General features: G+C 42.9%; 1 protein-coding gene across 4 annotated transcripts in view; it reads right to left on the bottom strand.

Moving 5' to 3' along the window:
* The window catches only part of LOC115181686 (BRCA1-associated ATM activator 1), a 60025-nt gene that overhangs the window by 12629 nt on the left and 20323 nt on the right, over positions 1–27073 (bottom strand). For 2 of the 4 annotated variants that reach the window (XM_029743517.1, XM_029743518.1), the window contains exons 2-7: positions 26366–26507; positions 25365–25519; positions 21871–22018; positions 4727–4995; positions 1506–1669; positions 1111–1221 (exon numbers count right to left, since the gene is read on the bottom strand). In XM_029743517.1, the coding sequence (XP_029599377.1) occupies positions 1111–1221; positions 1506–1669; positions 4727–4995; positions 21871–22018; positions 25365–25519; positions 26366–26492 (974 nt within the window). In that variant the 5' untranslated portion in view covers positions 26493–26507. Of the gene's footprint in view, positions 1–1110; positions 1222–1505; positions 1670–4726; positions 4996–21870; positions 22019–25364; positions 25520–26365; positions 26508–26744; positions 26944–27073 lie in introns of those variants that run through there. The other 2 variants (XM_029743516.1, XM_029743519.1) reach the window with 2 other exon arrangements.

Raw genomic sequence — 27073 nt, 5'->3', positions numbered from 1 at the left:
CTTCTGTCTGAGGCCTGGAGGACTGAAACAATACCCAGTTAGTCAGTCAGCTACGACCTTCTGTCTGAGGCCTGGAGGACTGAAACAATACCCAGTTAGTCAGTCAGCTACGACCTTCTGTCTGAGGCCTGGAGGACTGAAACAATACCCAGTTAGTCAGTCAGCTACGCCCTTCTGTCTGAGGCCTGGAGGACTGAAACAATACCCAGTTAGTCAGTCAGCTACGACCTTCTGTCTGAGGCCTGGAGGACTGAAACAATACCCAGTTAGTCAGTCAGCTACGCCCTTCTGTCTGAGGCCTGGAGGACTGAAACAATACCCAGTTAGTCAGTCAGCTACGACCTTCTGTCTGAGGCCTGGAGGACTGAAACAATACCCAGTTAGTAAGTCAGCTACGCCCTTCTGTCTGAGGACTGGAGGACTGAAACAATACCCAGTTAGTCAGTCAGCTACGACCTTCTGTCTGAGGCCTGGAGGACTGAAACAATACCCAGTTAGTCAGTCAGCTACGCCCTTCTGTCTGAGGCCTGGAGGACTGAAACAATACCCAGTTAGTCAGTCAGCTACGACCTTCTGTCTGAGGCCTGGAGGACTGAAACAATACCCAGTTAGTCAGTCAGCTACGACCTTCTGTCTGAGGCCTGGAGGACTGAAACAATACCCAGTTAGTCAGTCAGCTACGACCTTCTGTCTGAGGCCTGGAGGACTGAAACAATACCCAGTTAGTCAGTCAGCTACGCCCTTCTGTCTGAGGCCTGGAGGACTGAAACAATACCCAGTTAGTCAGTCAGCTACGCCCTTCTGTCTGAGGCCTGGAGGACTGAAACAATACCCAGTTAGTCAGTCAGCTACGCCCTTCTGTCTGAGGCCTGGAGGACTGAAACAATACCCAGTTAGTCAGTCAGCTACGCCCTTCTGTCTGAGGCCTGGAGGACTGAAACAATACCCAGTTAGTCAGTCAGCTACGCCCTTCTGTCTGAGGCCTGGAGGACTGAAACAATACCCAGTTAGTCAGTCAGCTACGCCCTTCTGTCTGAGGCCTGGAGGACTGAAACAATACCCAGTTAGTCAGTCAGCTACGCTGGCCACGGAATAGCGTGTGTCTGTTACCAGGTCTCCGGATGGAGGGTGGCGGCGGCACACAGCGCAGCGTCAGAGGGATTCTGGGAGTTCAACATGGACGCCATCAGAGAGACGAGTCTGGAGTCACACGGACCGGACCTGCAAAACAAAACTTGACAATCTTATTGAACAATCTTACGTTAAATGTTCATATTACAAGGTGTGTGTGTGTGTGTGTGTGTGTAGGACTGAGTGAGGACAGAGAGAGGGAGACTAATCTTATTGGACAAGTCCATGTAGTCCCTCCCCGTTTCAGTGATTTTCCCCCCTCCTTTTTAGTACTAAATAAACACCACGTTGACGTAGCAACCTGGTTACCTTGGAAACATAAGCGATGTTCAGAATCAACCATCGCCATAATTCCGTTAAATTACCAAACACACCTGTATGTAGCCAGTAGGACGTCCATTAAAGGCTGTGTGACTGCTCTGCGGCCTTCTAGGACCAACCCCTCCAGAGGCCTCAGGACTCGCCTGATCACCCAGCCCCGGAGAGGAGCTTCCAGCTTGGGGAGAGTCAGGGCCAGCAGCCTCAGCCCCTGGAGCACCTGGTGACACATCATAACAATAGAAGACCATTAGAAACACCTTTATAAAATATCCTTATTAAGGGTTCGCAGCGTGAAACCTGTTGTTATTCTCATAAATCTATATATTTTGTTGACATGGTCAAGTAACTCAAGCATAGATTGTTCACTTTATTCTAAGTTGGCACCCAGAAACTAGAGGCCTTAGGTCCTCGCGAGCAGCACAGCGGTCTAAGGCAATGCATCCGCAGTGCTAGAGGCATCACTACAGATCAGGGTTCGATCCCGGGCTGTGTCGCAGCCGGCCGCGACCGGGAGACCCATGAGGCGGCGCACAATTGGCCCAGTGTCGTCCGGGTTAGGGGAGGATTTGACCAGCCAGGACGTCCTTGTCCCATCGTGCTCTAGCGACTCTTTTTGCCGGCCGGGAGCCAGTTGTACGGTGTTTCCTCCGACATATGGGTGCGGCTGGCTTCCGGGGTAAGGGAGCAGTGTGTCAAGAAGCAGTGCGACTTGACAGGGCCATGTTTCAGAGGACGCATGGCTCTTGACCTTCGCCTCTCCCGAGTCCGTAAGGGAGTTGCAGGGATGAGACAAGACTGTAACTACCAATTGGATACCATGAAATTGGGGAGAAAAAGGGGTACAAAATGTAAATAACTAGGCCATGAGTAACATGGTAAAACATAATGTCACAGATTGGCCTATAGGTGGCGCTGTAACAGAGTGCTCAAAAACAACAAAAATAAGATTTTTATAGCAATATGTCCACATTTATCTATATGCCAACAGTGAGCAACAACATCTCATTTATCATAACTATTACAGATAACAAATCCTAAAATACCTACTGCCTCTGATCTGGGGGACTCACTAAACAGAGAACATCCCTGGTCATCCCTACTGCCTCTGATCTGGTGGACTCACTCAACAGAGAACATCCCTGGTCATCCCTACTGCCTCTGATCTGGCGGACTCACTCAACAGAGAACATCCCTGGTCATCCCTACTGCCTCTGATCTGGGGGACTCACTAAACAGAGAACATCCCTGGTCATCCCTACTGCCTCTGATCTGGCGGACTCAAGAGAACATCCCTGGTCATCCCTACTGCCTCTGATCTGGGGGACTCACTAAACAGAGAAGATCCCTGGTCATCCCTACTGCCTCTGATCTGGTGGACTCACTAAACAGAGAACATCCCTGGTCATCCCTACTGGCTCTGATCTGGTGGACTCACTAAACAGAGAACATCCCTGGTCATCCCTACTGCCTCTGATCTGGTGGACTCACTAAACATACACGCTTCATCCGTAAATTATGTCTGAGTGTTGGCGCGTGCCCCCTGGCTATCTGTAAATGATGTCTGAGTGTTGGAGCGTGCCCCTGGCTATCTGTAAATGATGTCTGAGTGTTGGAGCGTGCCCCCTGGCTATATGTGAATGATGTCTGAGTGTTGGAGCGTGCCCCCTGGCTATCCGTAAATAAAAACAAGAAAAGGGTTTGACTAATAATATGGAAATGATTTCTATACAGTATGACACAGTGTGGTACTTCTCCACCCCTGGTGATTCTCATCACGTCAGGAACAGTTCTTCTAAGAAGTGATCATTTCAAACGAGGCTCAACAAGTTCAAATACATTTTTCAGGGTTACAAAACAAAACCTGTCTTCTTTTTGATATACAGACATTTGATTGAGTTTATTATGGCTTATATTTATTATTATTATTATTCCTTGGAATGTTCTACATGGAACAACAAATAGTTTCACATTATTTAAAAAATGTTTTATCTTTAGTTAAAGACAGAGTCCATCCCTACCATGATAAAACATGTTAAGACTCTGGTTAAAGACAGTCCATCCCTACCATGATAAACCATGTTAAGACTCTGGTTAAAGACAGTCCATCCCTACCATGATGAACCATGTTAAGACTCTGGTTAAAGACAGTCCATCCCTACCATGATGAACCATGTTAAGACTCTGGTTAAAGACAGTCCATCCCTACCATGGTGAACCATGTTAAGACTCTGGTTAAAGACAGTCCATCCCTACCATGATAAACCATGTTAAGACTCTGGTTAAAGACAGTCCATCCCTACCATGATAAACCATGTTAAGACTCTGGTTAAAGACAGTCCATCCCTACCATGATAAACCATGTTAAGACTCTGGTTAAAGACAGTCCATCCCTACCATGATGAACCATGTTAAGACTCTGGTTAAAGACAGTCCATCCCTACCATGATGAACCATGTTAAGACTCTGGTTAAAGACAGTCCATCCCTACCATGATGAACCATGTTAATACTCTGGTTAAAGACAGAGGCCATACCTACTCTGGCCTGCCTGTCTGGGTTGGCGCCCCCCTTTGGGTTGTGCCGTGGCGGAGATCTTTGTGGGCTATACTCGGCCTTGTCTCAGGATGGTAAGTTGGTGTTTGAAGATATCCCTCTAGTGGTGTGGGGGCTGTGCTTTGGCAAAGTGGGTGGGGTTTTATCTTGCCTGTTTGGCCCTGTCTGGGGGTATCATCGGATGGGGCCACAGTGTCTCCTGACCTCTCCTGTCTCAGCCTCCAGTATTTATGCTGCAGTAGTTTATGTGTCGGGTGGCTTGGGTCAGTCTGTTACATCTGGAGTATTTCTCCTGTCTTATCCGGTGTCCTGTGTGAATTTAAATATGCTCTCTCTAATTCTCTTTCTTTCTTTCTTTCTCTCTCTCGGAGGACCTGAGCCCTAGGACCATGCCTCAGGACTACCTGGCATGATGACTCCTTGCTGTCCCCAGTCCACCTGGCCGTGCTGCTGCTCCAGTTTCAACTGTTCTGCCTGCGGCTATGGAATTATTTGCTGCATTCAAATATGACCGCACTGTACATATAGATGCACGTTATCACATATAAAAATAGAAAATAACATATTGTTGCCCTGTTATGTGGTCTGAACATAGTGAAAAGTGGATATTTATCTGTCTTCAAGCACTCCTTCTCTTCCCCTCCCCCTCCTTTCCTTTCCCCCCCATCTCCTCTATGGGTACTGCTGTAAAAGAAGATATATTCTCAATCAACCAATCGTACCTGGGTGTGGCTGTCTGACTCCAGAGAGCTCTCCAGGTGCTTCAAGATCTCCATGGTGATGGAACACCCGCTTCCTGGACTTGTCTCCATGGTTACGTCCAATTCTACCTCTTCCTTATTGGGTGGAACAGTGAGGCCATTCCCCTGGGTTGTGTGTGAGGTTGTAGCTGGCTGGTGGAAGGTTAGGAGGCGGGCCAGGAGGTGAATTGCGGCCGAGGCGACGAATAGGCTGGGGTCAGTCTGTAGCTGGAGGAGGGGTTTGGTCAGGCCTGAGGAGATACAAACAAACATTTTCATTTGTCACATTCTTCGTAAACAACAGGTGTAGACTAACAGTGAACTGCTTACTTACGGGCCCTTCCCAACAATGAGGAGAGAAGACAATAGAGAAGTAAAACACAAAATAATAAATACACAACGAGTAACGATAACATAGCTGTATACACAGAGTACCAGTACTGAGTTGATGTGTAGGGGTACTAGGTAATAACATGGCTGTAAACACAGGGGTAACAGTACTGAGTTGATGTGTAGGGTACTAGGTAATAACATGGCTGTAAACACAGGGGTAACAGTACTAAGTTGATGTGTAGGGGTACTAGGTAATAACATGGCTGTATACACAGAGTACCAGTACTGAGTTGATGTGTAGGGGTACTAGGTAATAACATGGCTGTAAACACAAGGGTAACAGTACTGAGTTGATGTGTAGGGGTACTAGGTAATAACATGGCTTTATACACAGAGTACCAGTACTGAGTTGATGTGTAGGGGTACTAGGTAATAACATGGCTGTAAACACAGGGGTAACAGTACTGAGTTGATGTGTAGGGGTACTAGGTAATAACATGGATTTATACACAGAGTACCAGTACTGAGTTGATGTGTAGGGGTACTAGGTAATAACATGTCTGTAAACACAGGGGTAACAGTACTGAGTTGATGTGTAGGGGTACTAGGTAATAACATGGCTGTAAACACAGAGTACCAGTACTGAGTTGATGTGTAGGGGTACTAGGTAATAACATGGCTGTATACACAGAGTACCAGTACAGGGTTGATGTGTAGGGGTACTAGGTAATAACATGGCTGTAAACACAGAGGTAACAGTACTGAGTTGATGTGTAGGGGTACTAGGTAATAACATGGATGTAAACACAGGGGTACCAGTACTGAGTTGATGTGTAGGGGTACTAGGTAATAACATGGCTGTATACACAAAGTACCAGTACTGAGTTGATGTGTAGGGGTACTAGGTAATAACATGGCTGTATACACAAAGTACCAGTACTGAGTTGATGTGTAGGGGTACTAGGTAATAACATGGCTGTATACACAGAGTACCAGTACTGAGTTGATGTGTAGGGGTACTATGTAATAACATGGCTGTATACACAAAGTACCAGTACTGAGTTGATGTGTAGGGGTACTAGGTAATAACATGGCTGTATACACAGAGTACCAGTACTGAGTTGATGTGTAGGGGTACTAGGTAATAACATGGCTGTAAACACAGGGGTAACAGTAGTGAGTTGATGTGTAGGGGTACTAGGTAATAACATGGCTGTATACACAGGGGTAACAGTACTGAGTTGATGTGTAGGGGTACTAGGTAATAACATGGATGTAAACACAGAGTACCAGTACTGAGTTGATGTGTAGGGGTACTAGGTAATAACATGGCTGTAAACACAGGGGTACCAGTACTGAGTTGATGTGTAGGGGTATTAGGTAATAACATGGCTGTAAACACAGGGGTAACAGCACTGAGTTGATGTGTAGGGGTACTAGGTAATAACATGGCTGTAAACACAGGGGTAACAGTACTGAGTTGATGTGTAGGGGTACTAGGTAATAACATGGCTGTATACACAGAGTACCAGTACAGGGTTGATGTGTAGGGGTACTAGGTAATAACATGGATGTAAACACAGGGGTACCAGTACTGAGTTGATGTGTAGGGGTACTAGGTAATAACATGGCTGTATACACAAAGTACCAGTACTGAGTTGATGTGTAGGGGTACTAGGTAATAACATGGCTGTATACACAAAGTACCAGTACTGAGTTGATGTGTAGGGGTACTAGGTAATAACATGGCTGTATACACAGAGTACCAGTACTGAGTTGATGTGTAGGGGTACTAGGTAATAACATGGCTGTATACACAGGGGTAACAGTACTGAGTTGATATGTAGGGGTACTAGGTAATAACATGGCTGATGTGTAGGGGTACTAGGTAATAACATGGCTGTATACACAGAGTACCAGTACTGAGTTGATGTGTAGGGTACTAGGTAATAACATGGCTGTAAACACAGGGGTAACAGTACTGAGTTGATGTGTAGTGGTACTAGGTAATAACATGGCTGTATACACAGAGTACCAGTACTGAGTTGATGTGTAGGGTTACTAGGTATTAACATGGCTGTAAACACAGGGGTAACAGTACTGAGTTGATGTGTAGGGGTACTAGGTAATAACATGGCTGTAAACACAGGGGTAACAGTACTGAGTTGATGTGTAGGGGTACTAGGTAATAACATGGCTGTATACACAGAGTACCAGTACTGAGTTGATGTGTAGGGGTACTAGGTAATAACATGGCTGTAAACACAGGGGTAACAGTACTGAGTTGATGTGTAGTGGTACTAGGTAATAACATGGCTGTATACAGAGTACCAGTACTGAGTTGATGTGTAGGGTTACTAGGTATTAACATGGCTGTAAACACAGGGGTAACAGTACTGAGTTGATGTGTAGGGGTACTAGGTAATAACATGGCTGTAAACACAGGGGTAACAGTACTGAGTTGATGTGTAGGGGTACTAGGTAATAACATGGCTGTATACACAGAGTACCAGTACTGAGTTGATGTGTAGGGGTACTAGGTAATAACATGGCTGTAAACACAGGGGTAACAGTACTGAGTTGATGTGTAGTGGTACTAGGTAATAACATGGCTGTATACACAGAGTACCAGTACTGAGTTGATGTGTAGGGTTACTAGGTATTAACATGGCTGTAAACACAGGGGTAACAGTACTGAGTTGATATGTAGGGGTACTAGGTAATAACATGGCTGATGTGTAGGGGTACTAGGTAATAACATGGCTGTATACACAGAGTACCAGTACTGAGTTGATGTGTAGGGTACTAGGTAATAACATGGCTGTAAACACAGGGGTAACAGTACTGAGTTGATGTGTAGTGGTACTAGGTAATAACATGGCTGTATACACAGAGTACCAGTACTGAGTTGATGTGTAGGGTTACTAGGTATTAACATGGCTGTAAACACAGGGGTAACAGTACTGAGTTGATGTGTAGGGGTACTAGGTAATAACATGGCTGTAAACACAGGGGTAACAGTACTGAGTTGATGTGTAGGGGTACTAGGTAATAACATGGCTGTATACACAGAGTACCAGTACTGAGTTGATGTGTAGGGGTACTAGGTAATAACATGGCTGTAAACACAGGGGTAACAGTACTGAGTTGATGTGTAGTGGTACTAGGTAATAACATGGCTGTATACAGAGTACCAGTACTGAGTTGATGTGTAGGGTTACTAGGTATTAACATGGCTGTAAACACAGGGGTAACAGTACTGAGTTGATGTGTAGGGGTACTAGGTAATAACATGGCTGTAAACACAGGGGTAACAGTACTGAGTTGATGTGTAGGGGTACTAGGTAATAACATGGCTGTATACACAGAGTACCAGTACTGAGTTGATGTGTAGGGGTACTAGGTAATAACATGGCTGTAAACACAGGGGTAACAGTACTGAGTTGATGTGTAGTGGTACTAGGTAATAACATGGCTGTATACACAGGGGTAACAGTAGTGAGTTGATGTTTAGGGGTACTAGGTAATAACATGGCTTTATACACAGAGTACCAGTACTGAGTTGATGTGTAGGGTACTAGGTAATAACATGGCTGTAAACACAGGGGTAACAGTACTGAGTTGATGTGTAGTGGTACTAGGTAATAACATGGCTGTATACACAGAGTACCAGTACTGAGTTGATGTGTAGGGGTACTAGGTAATAACATGGCTGTAAACACAGGGGTAACAGTACTGAGTTGATGTGTAGGGGTACTAGGTAATAACATGGCTGTAAACACAGGGGTAACAGTACTAGGTTGATGTGTAGGGGTACTAGGTAATAACATGGCTGTATACACAGAGTACCAGTACTGAGTTGATGTGTAGGGGTACTAGGTAATAACATGGCTGTAAACACAGGGGTAACAGTACTGAGTTGATGTGTAGGGTACTAGGTAATAACATGGCTGTAAACACAGGGGTAACAGTACTAAGTTGATGTGTAGGGGTACTAGGTAATAACATGGCTGTAAACACAGAGTACCAGTACTGAGTTGATGTGTAGGGGTACTAGGTAATAACATGGCTGTAAACACAGGGGTAAAAGTACTGAGTTGATGTGTAGGGGTACTAGGTAATAACATGGCTGTAAACACAGGGGTAACAGTACTGAGTTGATGTGTAGGGGTACTAGGTAATAACATGGCTTTATACACAGAGTACCAGTACTGAGTTGATGTGTAGGGGTACTAGGTAATAGCATGGCTGTAAACACAGGGGTAACAGTACTGAGTTGATGTGTAGGGGTACTAGGTAATAACATGGCTGTAAACACAGAGTACCAGTACTTAGTTGATGTGTAGGGGTACTAGGTAATAACATGGATGTAAACACAGGGGTACCAGTACTGAGTTGATGTGTAGGGGTACTAGGTAATAACATGGCTGTATACACAAAGTACCAGTACTGAGTTGATGTGTAGGGGTACTAGGTAATAACATGGCTGTATACACAAAGTACCAGTACTGAGTTGATGTGTAGGGGTACTAGGTAATAACATGGCTGTATACACAGAGTACCAGTACTGAGTTGATGTGTAGGGGTACTATGTAATAACATGGCTGTATACACAAAGTACCAGTACTGAGTTGATGTGTAGGGGTACTAGGTAATAACATGGCTGTATACACAGAGTACCAGTACTGAGTTGATGTGTAGGGGTACTAGGTAATAACATGGCTGTAAACACAGGGGTAACAGTAGTGAGTTGATGTGTAGGGGTACTAGGTAATAACATGGCAGTAAACACAGGGGTAACAGTACTGAGTTGATGTGTAGGGGTACTAGGTAATAACATGGCTGTATACACAGAGTACCAGTACTGAGTTGATGTGTAGGGGTACTAGGTAATAACATGGCTGTAAACACAGAGTACCAGTACTGAGTTGATGTGTAGGGGTACTAGGTAATACCATGGCTGTAAACACAGAGTACCAGTACTGAGTTGATGTGTAGGGGTACTAGGTAATAACATGGCTGTAAACACAGGGGTAACAGTACTGAGTTGATGTGTAGGGGTACTAGGTAATAACATGGCTGTAAACACAGGGGTAACAGTACTGAGTTGATGTGTAGGGGTACTAGGTAATAACATGGCTGTATACACAGGGGTAACAGTACTAAGTTGATGTGTAGGGGTACTAGGTAATAACATGGCTGTATACACAGGGGTAACAGTACTAAGTTGATGTGTAGGGGTACTAGGTAATAACATGGCTGTATACACAGGGGTAACAGTACTGAGTTGATATGTAGGGGTACTAGGTAATAACATGGCTGATGTGTAGGGGTACTAGGTAATAACATGGCTGTATACACAGAGTACCAGTACTGAGTTGATGTGTAGGGTACTAGGTAATAACATGGCTGTAAACACAGGGGTAACAGTACTGAGTTGATGTGTAGTGGTACTAGGTAATAACATGGCTGTATACACAGAGTACCAGTACTGAGTTGATGTGTAGGGTTACTAGGTATTAACATGGCTGTAAACACAGGGGTAACAGTACTGAGTTGATGTGTAGGGGTACTAGGTAATAACATGGCTGTAAACACAGGGGTAACAGTACTGAGTTGATGTGTAGGGGTACTAGGTAATAACATGGCTGTATACACAGAGTACCAGTACTGAGTTGATGTGTAGGGGTACTAGGTAATAACATGGCTGTAAACACAGGGGTAACAGTACTGAGTTGATGTGTAGTGGTACTAGGTAATAACATGGCTGTATACAGAGTACCAGTACTGAGTTGATGTGTAGGGTTACTAGGTATTAACATGGCTGTAAACACAGGGGTAACAGTACTGAGTTGATGTGTAGGGGTACTAGGTAATAACATGGCTGTAAACACAGGGGTAACAGTACTGAGTTGATGTGTAGGGGTACTAGGTAATAACATGGCTGTATACACAGAGTACCAGTACTGAGTTGATGTGTAGGGGTACTAGGTAATAACATGGCTGTAAACACAGGGGTAACAGTACTGAGTTGATGTGTAGTGGTACTAGGTAATAACATGGCTGTATACACAGAGTACCAGTACTGAGTTGATGTGTAGGGTTACTAGGTATTAACATGGCTGTAAACACAGGGGTAACAGTACTGAGTTGATATGTAGGGGTACTAGGTAATAACATGGCTGATGTGTAGGGGTACTAGGTAATAACATGGCTGTATACACAGAGTACCAGTACTGAGTTGATGTGTAGGGTACTAGGTAATAACATGGCTGTAAACACAGGGGTAACAGTACTGAGTTGATGTGTAGTGGTACTAGGTAATAACATGGCTGTATACACAGAGTACCAGTACTGAGTTGATGTGTAGGGTTACTAGGTATTAACATGGCTGTAAACACAGGGGTAACAGTACTGAGTTGATGTGTAGGGGTACTAGGTAATAACATGGCTGTAAACACAGGGGTAACAGTACTGAGTTGATGTGTAGGGGTACTAGGTAATAACATGGCTGTATACACAGAGTACCAGTACTGAGTTGATGTGTAGGGGTACTAGGTAATAACATGGCTGTAAACACAGGGGTAACAGTACTGAGTTGATGTGTAGTGGTACTAGGTAATAACATGGCTGTATACAGAGTACCAGTACTGAGTTGATGTGTAGGGTTACTAGGTATTAACATGGCTGTAAACACAGGGGTAACAGTACTGAGTTGATGTGTAGGGGTACTAGGTAATAACATGGCTGTAAACACAGGGGTAACAGTACTGAGTTGATGTGTAGGGGTACTAGGTAATAACATGGCTGTATACACAGAGTACCAGTACTGAGTTGATGTGTAGGGGTACTAGGTAATAACATGGCTGTAAACACAGGGGTAACAGTACTGAGTTGATGTGTAGTGGTACTAGGTAATAACATGGCTGTATACACAGGGGTAACAGTAGTGAGTTGATGTTTAGGGGTACTAGGTAATAACATGGCTTTATACACAGAGTACCAGTACTGAGTTGATGTGTAGGGTACTAGGTAATAACATGGCTGTAAACACAGGGGTAACAGTACTGAGTTGATGTGTAGTGGTACTAGGTAATAACATGGCTGTATACACAGAGTACCAGTACTGAGTTGATGTGTAGGGGTACTAGGTAATAACATGGCTGTAAACACAGGGGTAACAGTACTAGGTTGATGTGTAGGGGTACTAGGTAATAACATGGCTGTATACACAGAGTACCAGTACTGAGTTGATGTGTAGGGGTACTAGGTAATAACATGGCTGTAAACACAGGGGTAACAGTACTGAGTTGATGTGTAGGGTACTAGGTAATAACATGGCTGTAAACACAGGGGTAACAGTACTAAGTTGATGTGTAGGGGTACTAGGTAATAACATGGCTGTAAACACAGAGTACCAGTACTGAGTTGATGTGTAGGGGTACTAGGTAATAACATGGCTGTAAACACAGGGGTAAAAGTACTGAGTTGATGTGTAGGGGTACTAGGTAATAACATGGCTGTAAACACAGGGGTAACAGTACTGAGTTGATGTGTAGGGGTACTAGGTAATAACATGGCTTTATACACAGAGTACCAGTACTGAGTTGATGTGTAGGGGTACTAGGTAATAGCATGGCTGTAAACACAGGGGTAACAGTACTGAGTTGATGTGTAGGGGTACTAGGTAATAACATGGCTGTAAACACAGAGTACCAGTACTTAGTTGATGTGTAGGGGTACTAGGTAATAACATGGATGTAAACACAGGGGTACCAGTACTGAGTTGATGTGTAGGGGTACTAGGTAATAACATGGCTGTATACACAAAGTACCAGTACTGAGTTGATGTGTAGGGGTACTAGGTAATAACATGGCTGTATACACAAAGTACCAGTACTGAGTTGATGTGTAGGGGTACTAGGTAATAACATGGCTGTATACACAGAGTACCAGTACTGAGTTGATGTGTAGGGGTACTATGTAATAACATGGCTGTATACACAAAGTACCAGTACTGAGTTGATGTGTAGGGGTACTAGGTAATAACATGGCTGTATACACAGAGTACCAGTACTGAGTTGATGTGTAGGGGTACTAGGTAATAACATGGCTGTAAACACAGGGGTAACAGTAGTGAGTTGATGTGTAGGGGTACTAGGTAATAACATGGCTGTATACACAGGGGTAACAGTACTGAGTTGATGTGTAGGGGTACTAGGTAATAACATGGATGTAAACACAGAGTACCAGTACTGAGTTGATGTGTAGGGGTACTAGGTAATAACATGGCTGTAAACACAGGGGTACCAGTACTGAGTTGATGTGTAGGGGTATTAGGTAATACCATGGCTGTAAACACAGAGTACCAGTACTGAGTTGATGTGTAAGGGGTACTAGGTAATAACATGTCTGTAAACACAGAGTACCAGTACTGAGTTGATGTGTAGGGGTACTAGGTAATAACATGGCTGTAAACACAGGGGTAACAGTACTGAGTTGATGTGTAGGGGTACTAGGTAATAACATGGCTGTAAACACAGGGGTAACAGTACTGAGTTGATGTGTAGGGGTACTAGGTAATAACATGGCTGTAAACACAGGGGTAACAGTACTGAGTTGATGTGTAGGGGTACTAGGTAATAACATGGCTGTAAACACAGGGGTAACAGTACTGAGTTGATGTGTAGGGGTACTAGGTAATAACATGGCTGTAAACACAGGGGTAACAGTACTGAGTTGATGTGTAGGGGTACTAGGTAATAACATGGCTGTAAACACAGGGGTAACAGTACTGAGTTGATGTGTAGGGGTACTAGGTAATAACATGGCTGTAAACACAGGGGTAACAGTACTGAGTTGATGTGTAGGGGTACTAGGTAATAACATGGCTGTAAACACAGGGGTAACAGTACTGGATGGCTGGGAGTTCTTCCCCAGTAATGTACTGGGCCGTACGCACTACCCTTAGTAGCGCCTTACGGTTGGATGCCAAGCAGTTGCCATACCAAGCGGTGATGCATCCAGTCACAATGTTCTCAATGGTGCAGCTGTCGATCTTTGAGGATCTGAGGCCAAATCTTTTCAGTCTCTTGAGGAGAAGAAGCGTTGTCGTTCCCTCTTCACGATTGTGTTGGTGTGTGTGGACCATGATAGATCCTTAGTGATGTGAACACCGAGGAACTTGAAGCTCTCGACCCACTCCACTACAGCCCCCTCGATGTGAATAGGGGCGTTCTCGGGTCTCAGTTCCCTGTAGTCCACGATGAGCTCCTTCGTCTTGCTGACGTTGAGAGAGAGGTTATTGTCCTGGCACCACACCGCCAGGTCTCTGACCTCCTCCCTATAGGCGAGCTCATCGTCATCAGTGATCAGGCCTAGCACTGTCGCGTCGTCTGCAAACTTAATGATGCTGTTGGAGTCAGGGAGGGGCAGGCGGGGACTAAGCATGCACCCGAGGGGCCCCCGTGCTCAGGGTCAGCGTGGCGGATGTGTTGTTACCTACCCTTACCACCTGGGGGGCGGCCCGTCAGGAAGTCCAGGATCCAGTTGCAGAGGGAGGTGTTCAGCTTGTAGTCTAAATGCCTGCCTCAGATCACTCATAGAACAGCTAAGTGTTTGTCAGATTATTTTAGCAAATGTATAAAAAATAAATGATATTTACATAAGTATACAGACCCTTTACTTTGTTGAAGCACCTTTGGCAGTGATTACAGCCTGGTGGGAATCAACGTAATTGTGGATTAGATAACACATTCGGTTGCACAAAAAAATCATATCACTTTGCATAAGTACTCAGACCCTTTACTCAGTACTTTGTTGAAGCACTTTTGGCAGCAATTACAGCCTTGAGTCTTCTTGAGTATGACTCTACAAGCTTGTCACACTTGTTTCTCTCATTGTTCTCTGCAGATCCTCTCAAGCTCTGTCAGGTTGGATGGGGAGCGTTGCTGCACAGCTATTTTCAGGTCTCTCCAGAGACGTTCAAATGGGTTCAAGTCCGGGCTCTGGCTGGGCCACTCAAGGACATTCAGAGACTTGGCCCGAAGTCATTCCTGTGTTGTCTTGGCTGTGTGCTAAGGGTCATTGTCCTTTTGGAAGGTGAACCTTCGCCCCAGTCTGAGGTCCTGAGCAGGTATTCATCAAATATCTCTCTGTACTTTGCTCCGTTCATCTTTCCCTCAATCCTGACTAGTCTCCCAGTCCCTGCCGCTTAAAAACATCCCCACAGCATGATGCTGCCACCACCATGCTTCACCGTAGGGATGGTGCCAGGTTTCCTCCAGACGTGACACTTGGCATTCAGGCCAAATAGTTCAATCTTGGTTTCATCAGACCAGAGAATCTTTAGGTGCCTTTTGGCAAACTCCAAGTGGGCTGTCATGTGCCTTTTACTGAGGAGTGGCTTCCGTCTACCATAAAGGCCTGATTGGTGGAGTGCTGCAGAGATGGTTGTCCTTCTGGAAGTTCTTCCATCTCCACAGAGGAACTCTGGAGCGCTGTCAGAGTGACATATCGGGTTCTTGGTCACCTCCCTGACCAAGGCCCTTCTCCTCCGATTGATCAGCTCTAGGAAGAGTCGTGGTGGTTTCAAACTTCTTCCATTTAAGAATGATGGAGGCCACAGTGTCCTTTGGGAACTTCAATGCTACAGAAATGTTTTGGTACCTTTTCCCAGATCTGTGCCTCGACACAATCCTGTCTCGGAGTTCTACGGACAATTCCTTCAAACTCATGGCTTGGTTTTTGCTCTGACATGCACTGTCAACTATGGGAACTTATATAGACAGGTGTGTGCCTTTCCAAATCATGTCCAATCAATTGCATTTACCACAGGTGGACTCCAATCAAGTTGTAGAAACATCTCAAGGATGATCAATGGAAACAGGATGCACCTGAGCTCAAAGTTTTTGCTTTCTCATTAAGGGGTATTGTGTGTAGATTGATGAGGGGGGAAAAAACGATTTAATCAATTTTAGAATAAGGCTGTAACGTAACAAAATGTGGAAAAAGTCAAGGGGTCTGAATACTTTCAGAAGGCACCATATCTGGCTAGACTACCTGACCAGTTTAGATAGCTGGCTAGACTACCTGACCAGTTTAGATAGCTGGCTAGACTAACTGACCAGTTTAGATAGCTGGCTAGTAATTGTAATTGTCAACAGTATGTGTATTCTACTATTCTAATTGTCAACAGTATGCGTAATCTACTATTCTAATTCTCAACAGTATGCGTATTCTACTATTCTAATTCTCAACAGTATGCGTATTCTACTATTCTACCTCTCAACAGTATGCGTATTCTACTATTCTACCTCTCAACAGTATGCGTATTCTACTATTCAACCTCTCAACAGTATGCGTATTCTACTATTATACCTCTCAACAGTATGCGTATTCTACTATTCAACCTCTCAACAGTATGCGTATTCTACTATTATACCTCTCAACAGTATGCGTATTCTACTATTCAACCTCTCAACAGTATGCGTATTCTACTATTCTACCTCTCAACAGTATGCGTACTCTACTATTCTAATTCTCAACAGTATGCGTATTCTACTATTCTAATTCTCAACAGTATGCGTATTCTACTATTCTACCTCTCAACAGTATGCGTATTCTACTATTCTACCTCTCAACAGTATGCGTATTCTACTATTATACCTCTCAACAGTATGCGTATTCTACTATTCTAATTCTCATCAGTATGCGTATTCTACTATTCTAATTCTCAACAGTATGCGTATTCTACTATTCTAATTCTCAACAGTATGCGTATTCTACTATTCTACCTCTCAACAGTATGCGTATTCTACTATTCTAATTCTCAACAGTATGCGTATTCTACTATTCTAATTCTCAACAGTATGCGTATTCTACTATTCTACCTCTCAACAGTATGCGTATTCTACTATTCTAATTCTCAACAGTATGCGTAATCTACTATTCTAATTCTCAACAGTATGCGTATTCTACTATTCTAATTCTCAACAGTATGCGTATTCTACTATTCTACCTCTCAACAGTATGCGTATTCTACTATTCTACCTCTCAACAGTATGCGTATTCTACTATTCTACCTCTCAACAGTATGCGTATTCTACTATTCAACCTCTCAACAGTATGCGTATTCTACTATTCTAATTCTCAACAGTATGCGTAATCTACTATTCTAATTCTCAACAGTATGCGTATTCTACTATTCTAATTCTCAACAGTATGCGTATTCTACTATTCTAATTCTCAACAGTATGCGTATTCTACTATTCTACCTCTCAACAGTATGCGTATTCTACTATTCTAATTCTCAACAGTATGCGTATTCTACTATTCTAATTCTCAACAGTATGCGTATTCTACTATTCTACCTCTCAACAGTATGCGTATTCTACTATTCTAATTCTCAACAGTATGCGTAATCTACTATTCTAATTCTCAACAGTATGCGTATTCTACTATTCTAATTCTCAACAGTATGCGTATTCTACTATTCTACCTCTCAACAGTATGCGTATTCTACTATTCTACCTCTCAACAGTATGCGTATTCTACTATTCTACCTCTCAACAGTATGCGTATTCTACTATTCTACCTCTCAACAGTATGCGTATTCTACTATTCTACCTCTCAACAGTATGCGTATTCTACTATTCTAATTCTCAACAGTATGCGTAATGTACTATTCTAATTCTCAACAGTATGCGTATTCTACTATTCTAATTCTCAACAGTATGCGTATTCTACTATTCTACCTCTCAACAGTATGCGTATTCTACTATTCTACCTCTCAACAGTATGCGTATTCTACTATTCTAATTCTCAACAGTATGCGTATTCTACTATTCTACCTCTCAACAGTATGCGTATTCTACTATTCTAATTCTCAACAGTATGCGTATTCTACTATTCTACCTCTCAACAGTATGCGTATTCTACTATTCTACCTCTCAACAGTATGCGTATTCTACTATTATACCTCTCAACAGTATGCGTATTCTACTATTCAACCTCTCAACAGTATGCGTATTCTACTATTCTACCTCTCAACAGTATGCGTATTCTACTATTCTACCTCTCAACAGTATGCGTATTCTACTATTCTACCTCTCAACAGTATGCGTATTCTACTATTCTACCTCTCAACAGTATGCGTATTCTACTATTATACCTCTCAACAGTATGCGTATTCTACTATTCAACCTCTCAACAGTATGCGTATTCTACTATTCTACCTCTCAACAGTATGCGTATTCTACTATTCAACGTCTCAACAGTATGCATATTCTACTATTCTAATTCTCAACAGTATGCGTAATCTACTATTCTAATTCTCAACAGTATGCGTATTCTACTATTCTAATTCTCAACAGTATGCGTATTCTACTATTCTACCTCTCAACAGTATGCGTATTCTACTATTCTAATTCTCAACAGTATGCGTATTCTACTATTCTACCTCTCAACAGTATGCGTATTCTACTATTCTACCTCTCAACAGTATGCGTATTCTACTATTATACCTCTCAACAGTATGCGTATTCTACTATTCAACCTCTCAACAGTATGCGTATTCTACTATTCTACCTCTCAACAGTATGCGTATTCTACTATTATACCTCTCAACAGTATGCGTATTCTACTATTCTACCTCTCAACAGTATGCGTATTCTACTATTCTACCTCTCAACAGTATGCGTATTCTACTATTATACCTCTCAACAGTATGCGTATTCTACTATTCAACCTCTCAACAGTATGCGTATTCTACTATTCTAATTCTCAACAGTATGCGTATTCTACTATTCTACCTCTCAACAGTATGCGTATTCTACTATTCTAATTCTCAACAGTATGCGTAATCTACTATTCTAATTCTCAACAGTATGCGTATTCTACTATTCTAATTCTCAACAGTATGCGTATTCTACTATTCTACCTCTCAACAGTATGCGTATTCTACTATTCTACCTCTCAACAGTATGCGTATTCTACTATTCTACCTCTCAACAGTATGCGTATTCTACTATTCAACCTCTCAACAGTATGCGTATTCTACTATTCTAATTCTCAACAGTATGCGTAATCTACTATTCTAATTCTCAACAGTATGCGTATTCTACTATTCTAATTCTCAACAGTATGCGTATTCTACTATTCTAATTCTCAACAGTATGCGTATTCTACTATTCTACCTCTCAACAGTATGCGTATTCTACTATTCTAATTCTCAACAGTATGCGTATTCTACTATTCTAATTCTCAACAGTATGCGTATTCTACTATTCTACCTCTCAACAGTATGCGTATTCTACTATTCTAATTCTCAACAGTATGCGTAATCTACTATTCTAATTCTCAACAGTATGCGTATCTACTATTCTAATTCTCAACAGTATGCGTATTCTACTATTCTAATTCTCAACAGTATGCGTATTCTACTATTCTACCTCTCAACAGTATGCGTATTCTACTATTCTACCTCTCAACAGTATGCGTATTCTACTATTCTACCTCTCAACAGTATGCGTATTCTACTATTCTACCTCTCAACAGTATGCGTATTCTACTATTCTACCTCTCAACAGTATGCGTATTCTACTATTCTAATTCTCAACAGTATGCGTAATCTACTATTCTAATTCTCAACAGTATGCGTATTCTACTATTCTAATTCTCAACAGTATGCGTATTCTACTATTCTACCTCTCAACTGTATGCGTATTCTACTATTCTACCTCTCAACAGTATGCGTATTCTACTATTCTAATTCTCAACAGTATGCGTATTCTACTATTCTACCTCTCAACAGTATGCGTATTCTACTATTCTAATTCTCAACAGTATGCGTATTCTACTATTCTACCTCTCAACAGTATGCGTATTCTACTATTCTACCTCTCAACAGTATGCGTATTCTACTATTATACCTCTCAACAGTATGCGTATTCTACTATTCAACCTCTCAACAGTATGCGTATTCTACTATTCTACCTCTCAACAGTATGCGTATTCTACTATTATACCTCTCAACAGTATGCGTATTCTACTATTCTACCTCTCAACAGTATGCGTATTCTACTATTCTACCTCTCAACAGTATGCGTATTCTACTATTATACCTCTCAACAGTATGCGTATTCTACTATTCAACCTCTCAACAGTATGCGTATTCTACTATTCTACCTCTCAACAGTATGCGTATTCTACTATTCAACGTCTCAACAGTATGCGTATTCTACTATTCTACCTCTCAACAGTATGCGTATTCTACTATTCTAATTCTCAACAGTATGCGTATTCTACTATTCTACCTCTCAACAGTATGCGTATTCTACTATTCTACCTCTCAACAGTATGCGTATTCTACTATTCTAATTCTCAACAGTATGCGTATTCTACTATTTTTACCTCTCAACAGTATGTTGAGACCCCGACTGAGGTCACTCTGACATGTCGAGACCTACCATTAACATAGACAGGTTAGTTGTTTAGCAACAAAACCGACGGATGCCCAACTATGGGGAAACAGACAGGGTTGGCTTATATTGTTGATGACATGTAAACTATATTTAATCTCCAATGTTAATTGAAAACATAAAGTTGCACAATGAGAACATGTCTCAAATTCATTGTTAGAGTTGTTGGTTAGCTAGCTACCAATTTATTTTTTGCGATATAAGCAAAAACACAAAAAACCCCACCTCAGAACAAGCTCAAACGAACTGAAATGAGCCACTTCAGATTCCCCACATGGCAGTTTCTTGTCGATGTTGCTATTCGACCATCCAGAACCATAACAACACACTGCATTCTGCCCCTTTGAAGAGCGCTTGGTTTTTGTGACGTTGTCAGCTAGCCCGTGGATAGAAATCCATACTTTAAGAAAGGCTGTCCTAGAAAGTATACTACTGTCGCGACCTGTTGATAGAAACCCATAGAAAGGCTGCCCTAGATAGTATACTACTGTCGCGACCTGTTGATAGAAACCCATAGAAAGGCTGCCCTAGATAGTATACTACTGTCGCGACCTGTTGATAGAAACCCATAGAAAGGCTGCCCTAGATAGTATACTACTGTCGCGACCTGTTGATAGAAACCCATAGAAAGGCTGCCCTAGATAGTATACTACTGTCGCGACCTGTTGATAGAAACCCATAGAAAGGCTGCCCTAGATAGTATACTACTGTCGCGACCTGTTGATAGAAACCCATAGAAAGGCTGCCCTAGATAGTATACTACTGTAGTACTGCTGTTGATAGAAACCCATAGAAAGGCTGCTCTAGATAGTATACTACTGTCCAACCTGTTGATAGAAACCCATAGAAAGGCTGCCCTAGATAGTATACTACTGTAGTACTACTGTTGATAGAAACCCATAGAAAGGCTGCCCTAGATAGTATACTACTGTAGTACTACTGTTGATAGAAACCCATAGAAAGGCTGCCCTAGATAGTATACTACTGTAGTACTGCTGTTGATAGAAACCCATAGAAAAGCTGCCCTAGATAGTGTACTACTGTAGTACTGCTGTTGATAGAAACCCATAGAAAGGCTGCCCTAGATAGTATACTACTGTAGTATTACTGTTGCTTTCATGACAGCTGGGAACTCGGAGCAAAATGCATTCAAATCATGATGTCAGTGATCTTCAGGTTGGAAAGTCGGAGCTCTAGAAAGATGCCCGAGTTACCGACTTCGAATTTCGAGTTGGATGACCAGTTCCCAGTTCTCTTTAATGTACTGAAGTCGGAAGTCTGAGATTTTGGAGTTGCCAGTTGCAGCATACCTACCAGCCTGATCCAGGAAGTGGAAGGCCTGTGTGTGGCGCATCATGTTACTCAGGCCATGGATCCAGCCAATCCGCACGCTCGGATCCTCCCATAGGCCAGCCACCTGCCAGCGCTCGCTGTCGTAGGCCATGCCCAGGATGGATCGATCCTGAGATGGGATGAAGAGATAACGAATGTCTAGGAGGTGAAGATAGGCCAACGCCCAATCACAAATGGACCCCTAAATCCTATGCACTTGTGGAGAGCTGAGAGGATTTGATTGGTGTAAGCAATATGGTGAAACTTCCATCTGTCGAGATAAGAGCTATTACCATAGTGACTACACCTGACTCTATCCTATTACCATAGTGACTACACCTGACTCTATACCATTACCATAGTGACTACACCTGACTCTATTCCATTACCATAGTGACTACACCTGACTCTATTCCATCACCATAGTGACTACACCTGACTCTATCCTATTACCATAGTGACTACACCTGACTCTATCCTATTACCATAGTGACTACACCTGACTCTATCCTATTACCATAGTGACTACACCTGCCTCTATTCCATTACCATAGTGACTACACCTGACTCTATCCTATTACCATAGTGACTACACCTGACTCTATCCTATTACCATAGTGACTACACCTGACTCTATTCCATTACCATAGTGACTACACCTGACTCTATCCTATCACTATAGTGACTACACCTGACTCTATCCCATTACCATAGTGACTACACCTGACTCTATCCTATTACCATAGTGACTACACCTGACTCTATCCTATTACCATAGTGACTACACCTGACTCTATCCCATTGCCATAGTGACTACACCTGACTCTATCCTATCACCATAGTGACTACACCTGACTATCCTATTACCATAGTGACTACACCTGACTCTATCCTATTACCATAGTGACTACACCTGACTCTATCCTATTACCATAGTGACTACACCTGACTCTATCCTATTACCATAGTGACTACACCTGACTCTATCCTATTACCATAGTGACTACACCTGACTCTATCCTATTACCATAGTGACTACACCTGACTCTATCCTATTACCATAGTGACTACACCTGACTCTATCCTATTACCATAGTGACTACACCTGACTCTATCCTATTACCATAGTGACTACACCTGACTCTATCCTATTACCATAGTGACTACACCTGACTCTATCCTATTACCATAGTGACTACACCTGACTCTATCCTATTACCATAGTGACTACACCTGACTCTATCCTATTACCATAGTGACTACACCTGACTATCCTATTACCATAGTGACTACACCTGACTCTATCCCATTACCATAGTGACTACACCTGACTCTATCCCATTACCATAGTGACTACACCTGACTCTATCCTATTACCATAGTGACTACACCTGACTCTATCCTATTACCATAGTGACTACACCTGACTCTATCCTATTACCATAGTGACTACACCTGACTCTATCCTATTACCATAGTGACTACACCTGACTCTATCCCATTACCATAGTGACTACACCTGACTCTATCCTATTACCATAGTGACTACACCTGACTCTATCCTATTACCATATTGACTACACCTGACTCTATCCTATTACCATAGTGACTACACCTGACTCTATCCTATTACCATATTGACTACACCTGACTCTATCCTATTACCATAGTGACTACACCTGACTCTATCCTATTACCATAGTGACTACACCTGACTCTATCCTATTACCATATTGACTACACCTGACTCTATCCTATTACCATAGTGACTACACCTGACTCTATCCTATTACCATAGTGACTACACCTGACTCTATCCTATTACCATAGTGACTACACCTGACTCTATCCCATTACCATAGTGACTACACCTGACTCTATCCCATTACCATAGTGACTACACCTGCCTCTATTCTATCACTATAGTGACTACACCTGACTCTATCCTATTACCAGTGACTACACCTGACTCTATCCCATTACCATAGTGATTACACCTGACTCTATCCTATCACTATAGTGACTACACCTGACTCTATTCTATTACCATAGTGACTACACCTGACTCTATCCTATCACCATATTGACTACACCTGACTATTCCATTACCATAGTGACTACACCTGACTCTATCCTATTACCATAGTGACTACACCTGACTCTATCCTATTACCATAGTGACTACACCTGACTCTATCCTATTACCATAGTGACTACACCTGACTCTATCCTATTACCATAGTGACTACACCTGACTCTATCCTATTACCATAGTGACTACACCTGACTCTATCCTATTACCATAGTGACTACACCTGACTCTATCCTATTACCATAGTGACTACACCTGACTCTATCCCATTACCATAGTGACTACACCTGACTCTATCCTATGACCATAGTGACTACACCTGACTCTATCCTATCACTATAGTGACTACACCTGACTCTATCCCATTACCATATTGACTACACCTGACTCTATCCTATTACCATAGTGACTACACCTGACTCTATCCTATTACCATAGTGACTACACCTGACTCTATCCCATTACCATAGTGACTACACCTGACTCTATCCTATTACCAAATTGACTTCACCTGACTATCCTATTACCATAGTGACTACACCTGACTATTCCATTACCATAGTGACTACACCTGACTCTATCCTATCACCATAGTGACTACACCTGTTGGGATTCATGGGAACTGTATGTGTTTCTGTCTTCTTTATCAGTTTATTTATTATTTATATTTTATTTAACCTTTATTTTACTAGGCAAGTCAGAGCAGAATGGATGGTTGAATAACTGAGTAGGAGGACAGGATAATCTCAACTCTAATCTCTTGGCTATGCTGCTCGGCCATCGCTCATCCATATATGTATATGGATATTTTCTTCCCTTTAGATTTGTGTGTATTAGGTAGTTGTTGTGAATTTGTTTTATTACTTGTTAGATATTACTGCACTGTCGGAACTAGAAGCACAAGCATTTCGCTACACTCACAAGAACATCTGCTAACCATGTGTATGTAACAATAACATCTGCTAACCATGTGTATGTGACCAATAACATCTGCTAACCATGTGTATGTGACCAATAACATCTGCTAACCATGTGTATGTGACCAATAACATCTGCTAACCATGTGTATGTGACCAATAACATCTGCTAACCATGTGTATGTGACCAATAACATCTGCTAACCATGTGTATGTGACCAATAACATCTGCTAACCATGTGTATGTGACCATTAACATCTGCTAACCATGTGTATGTGACCAATAACATCTGCTAACCATGTGTATGTGACCATTAACATCTGCTAACCATGTGCATGTGACCAATCCAATTTCATTTGATTTGTGTGCATTTCCCTCTACCCATGCAATACTACCTGGATGGATTGAATATGTCAGTCAGTCAGTCAGTCAGTCAGTCAGTCAGTCAGTCAGTCAGTCAGTTCACCTGCAGCAGGTTGAAGCCGTGTTGGCTGGCTGCCAGCAGGCCGGAAAGCTTGAGGCTGAAGGAAAGCATGCTGGGATGTGTAGTTTTATCCAGACACACAGTGGATATGTAGTCCACCAGACAGGGGCAGGACTCCAGCAGGGTCAGGCCATGGTCTGGAAAACATCACCACAGGTGTTATTAGGTAGTATTATTGTCTGTGTCCCAAATGGCAACCTATTCCCACAGTGCACTGCAGTGCCATAATGCCTGGTCAAAAGTTCCCTATGTAGGGAATAGCAGGGCGTCATTTGTGTAGGTCATGATCGCTTAGAGCTGCTATGGCCAATATCCAGGAAGAGCTGGTGTGGCCTGCTTGGCTCAAACTTTTATTCCTGCCCAACGGTACTGTAACACATTGTCAAATAAACAAAGGTTATAAACCTATCACAAGGCCAGTATTCAGTAAAGTATCAGTAGTCTCTCATCCTCGCTGTGTGTGAGAGAGATTATAGGAAGTCTCTCCTTATTCTTGCTGGTAAGACCTTTCTCGGTGTGTCTCCTCACCCTCCTTGGTGAGACCTTTCTCTCTGTGTGTGTGTATCCTCACCCACCTTGGTGAGACCTTTCTCTCTGTGTGTGTGTATCCTCACCCACCTTGGTGAGACCTTTCTCTCTGTGTGTGTGTCCTCACCCACCTTGGTGAGACCTTTCTCTCTGTGTGTGTGTCCTCACCCTCCTTGGTGAGACCTTTCTCTCTGTGTGTGTGTCTCCTCACCCTCCTTGGTGAGACCTTTCTCTGTGTGTGTGTCTCCTCACCCTCCTTGGTGAGACCTTTCTCTCTGTGTGTGTGTCTCCTCACCCTCCTTGGTGAGACCTTTGTGTGTGTCTCCTCACCCTCCTTGGTGAGACCTTTCTCTCTGTGTGTGTGTATCCTCACCCTCCTTGGTGAGACCTTTCTCTGTGTGTGTCTCCTCACCCTCCTTGGTGAGACCTTTCTCTCTGTGTGTGTGTATCCTCACCCTCCTTGGTGAGACCAGTGAACCAGTCCAGCAGTTTCTCGAGGCTGGTGTCATCTGGTAGGGACTGTGTGGGGTCCGCTAGTACAGCGCACACCCGAGGCAACAACACCAGGCACTCACTGTCCATGCTGCTTATAGATGTCTATGGGGGGAAACATATTACTTTAGTTAGACAGATAGTCGCTCACTAGCTCTGGTCCAGGGCGTTTAGGAAGCGTTCGTCGAGTCTAATAGTAAAGCACACTACCGCCCTGGACCAGAGCTAGCTTGCTAGCTAGGTAAAGTATGAAACTTTATGGCAACACGTTCGTTAGCAAGCTAACCAAGTCAGCGACACAAACAACTAAGTTGAATGACAAATGCATGCTAACTGCAGTACCTAGGTATATGTTGAAGTTATCTGAGAAGCAATTAAGGGACAAATTCATGGAGCTTGATAGCTAGCAATCGCCTGAAAAGTATGTCGGGGGACTGAAACCGTGTTTCGTTTTACCGGAGCTTCATGGATTCCCTCACTACGGAAAGGAAGAAGGACAATTCAAGGTGTGCATAAAATCGATAAAATGAACAGCAACTGCGCATTTTCTCCGATCTCATACAATGTGGTAAACTGAATAGAAAAGGTATTGCATCGCACTGCAGCCCATCTACACACTACGTGTCTAGTGCTTATCGCGAGTCGAAACCTGGAGTTAACTCCTCCTCGAC

The sequence above is a fragment of the Salmo trutta genome, unplaced genomic scaffold (genome assembly GCF_901001165.1).
Source record: "Salmo trutta unplaced genomic scaffold, fSalTru1.1, whole genome shotgun sequence".
NCBI classification, from domain to species: domain Eukaryota; kingdom Metazoa; phylum Chordata; class Actinopteri; order Salmoniformes; family Salmonidae; genus Salmo; species Salmo trutta.
This window is presented reverse-complemented; position numbering and strand designations above follow the sequence as displayed.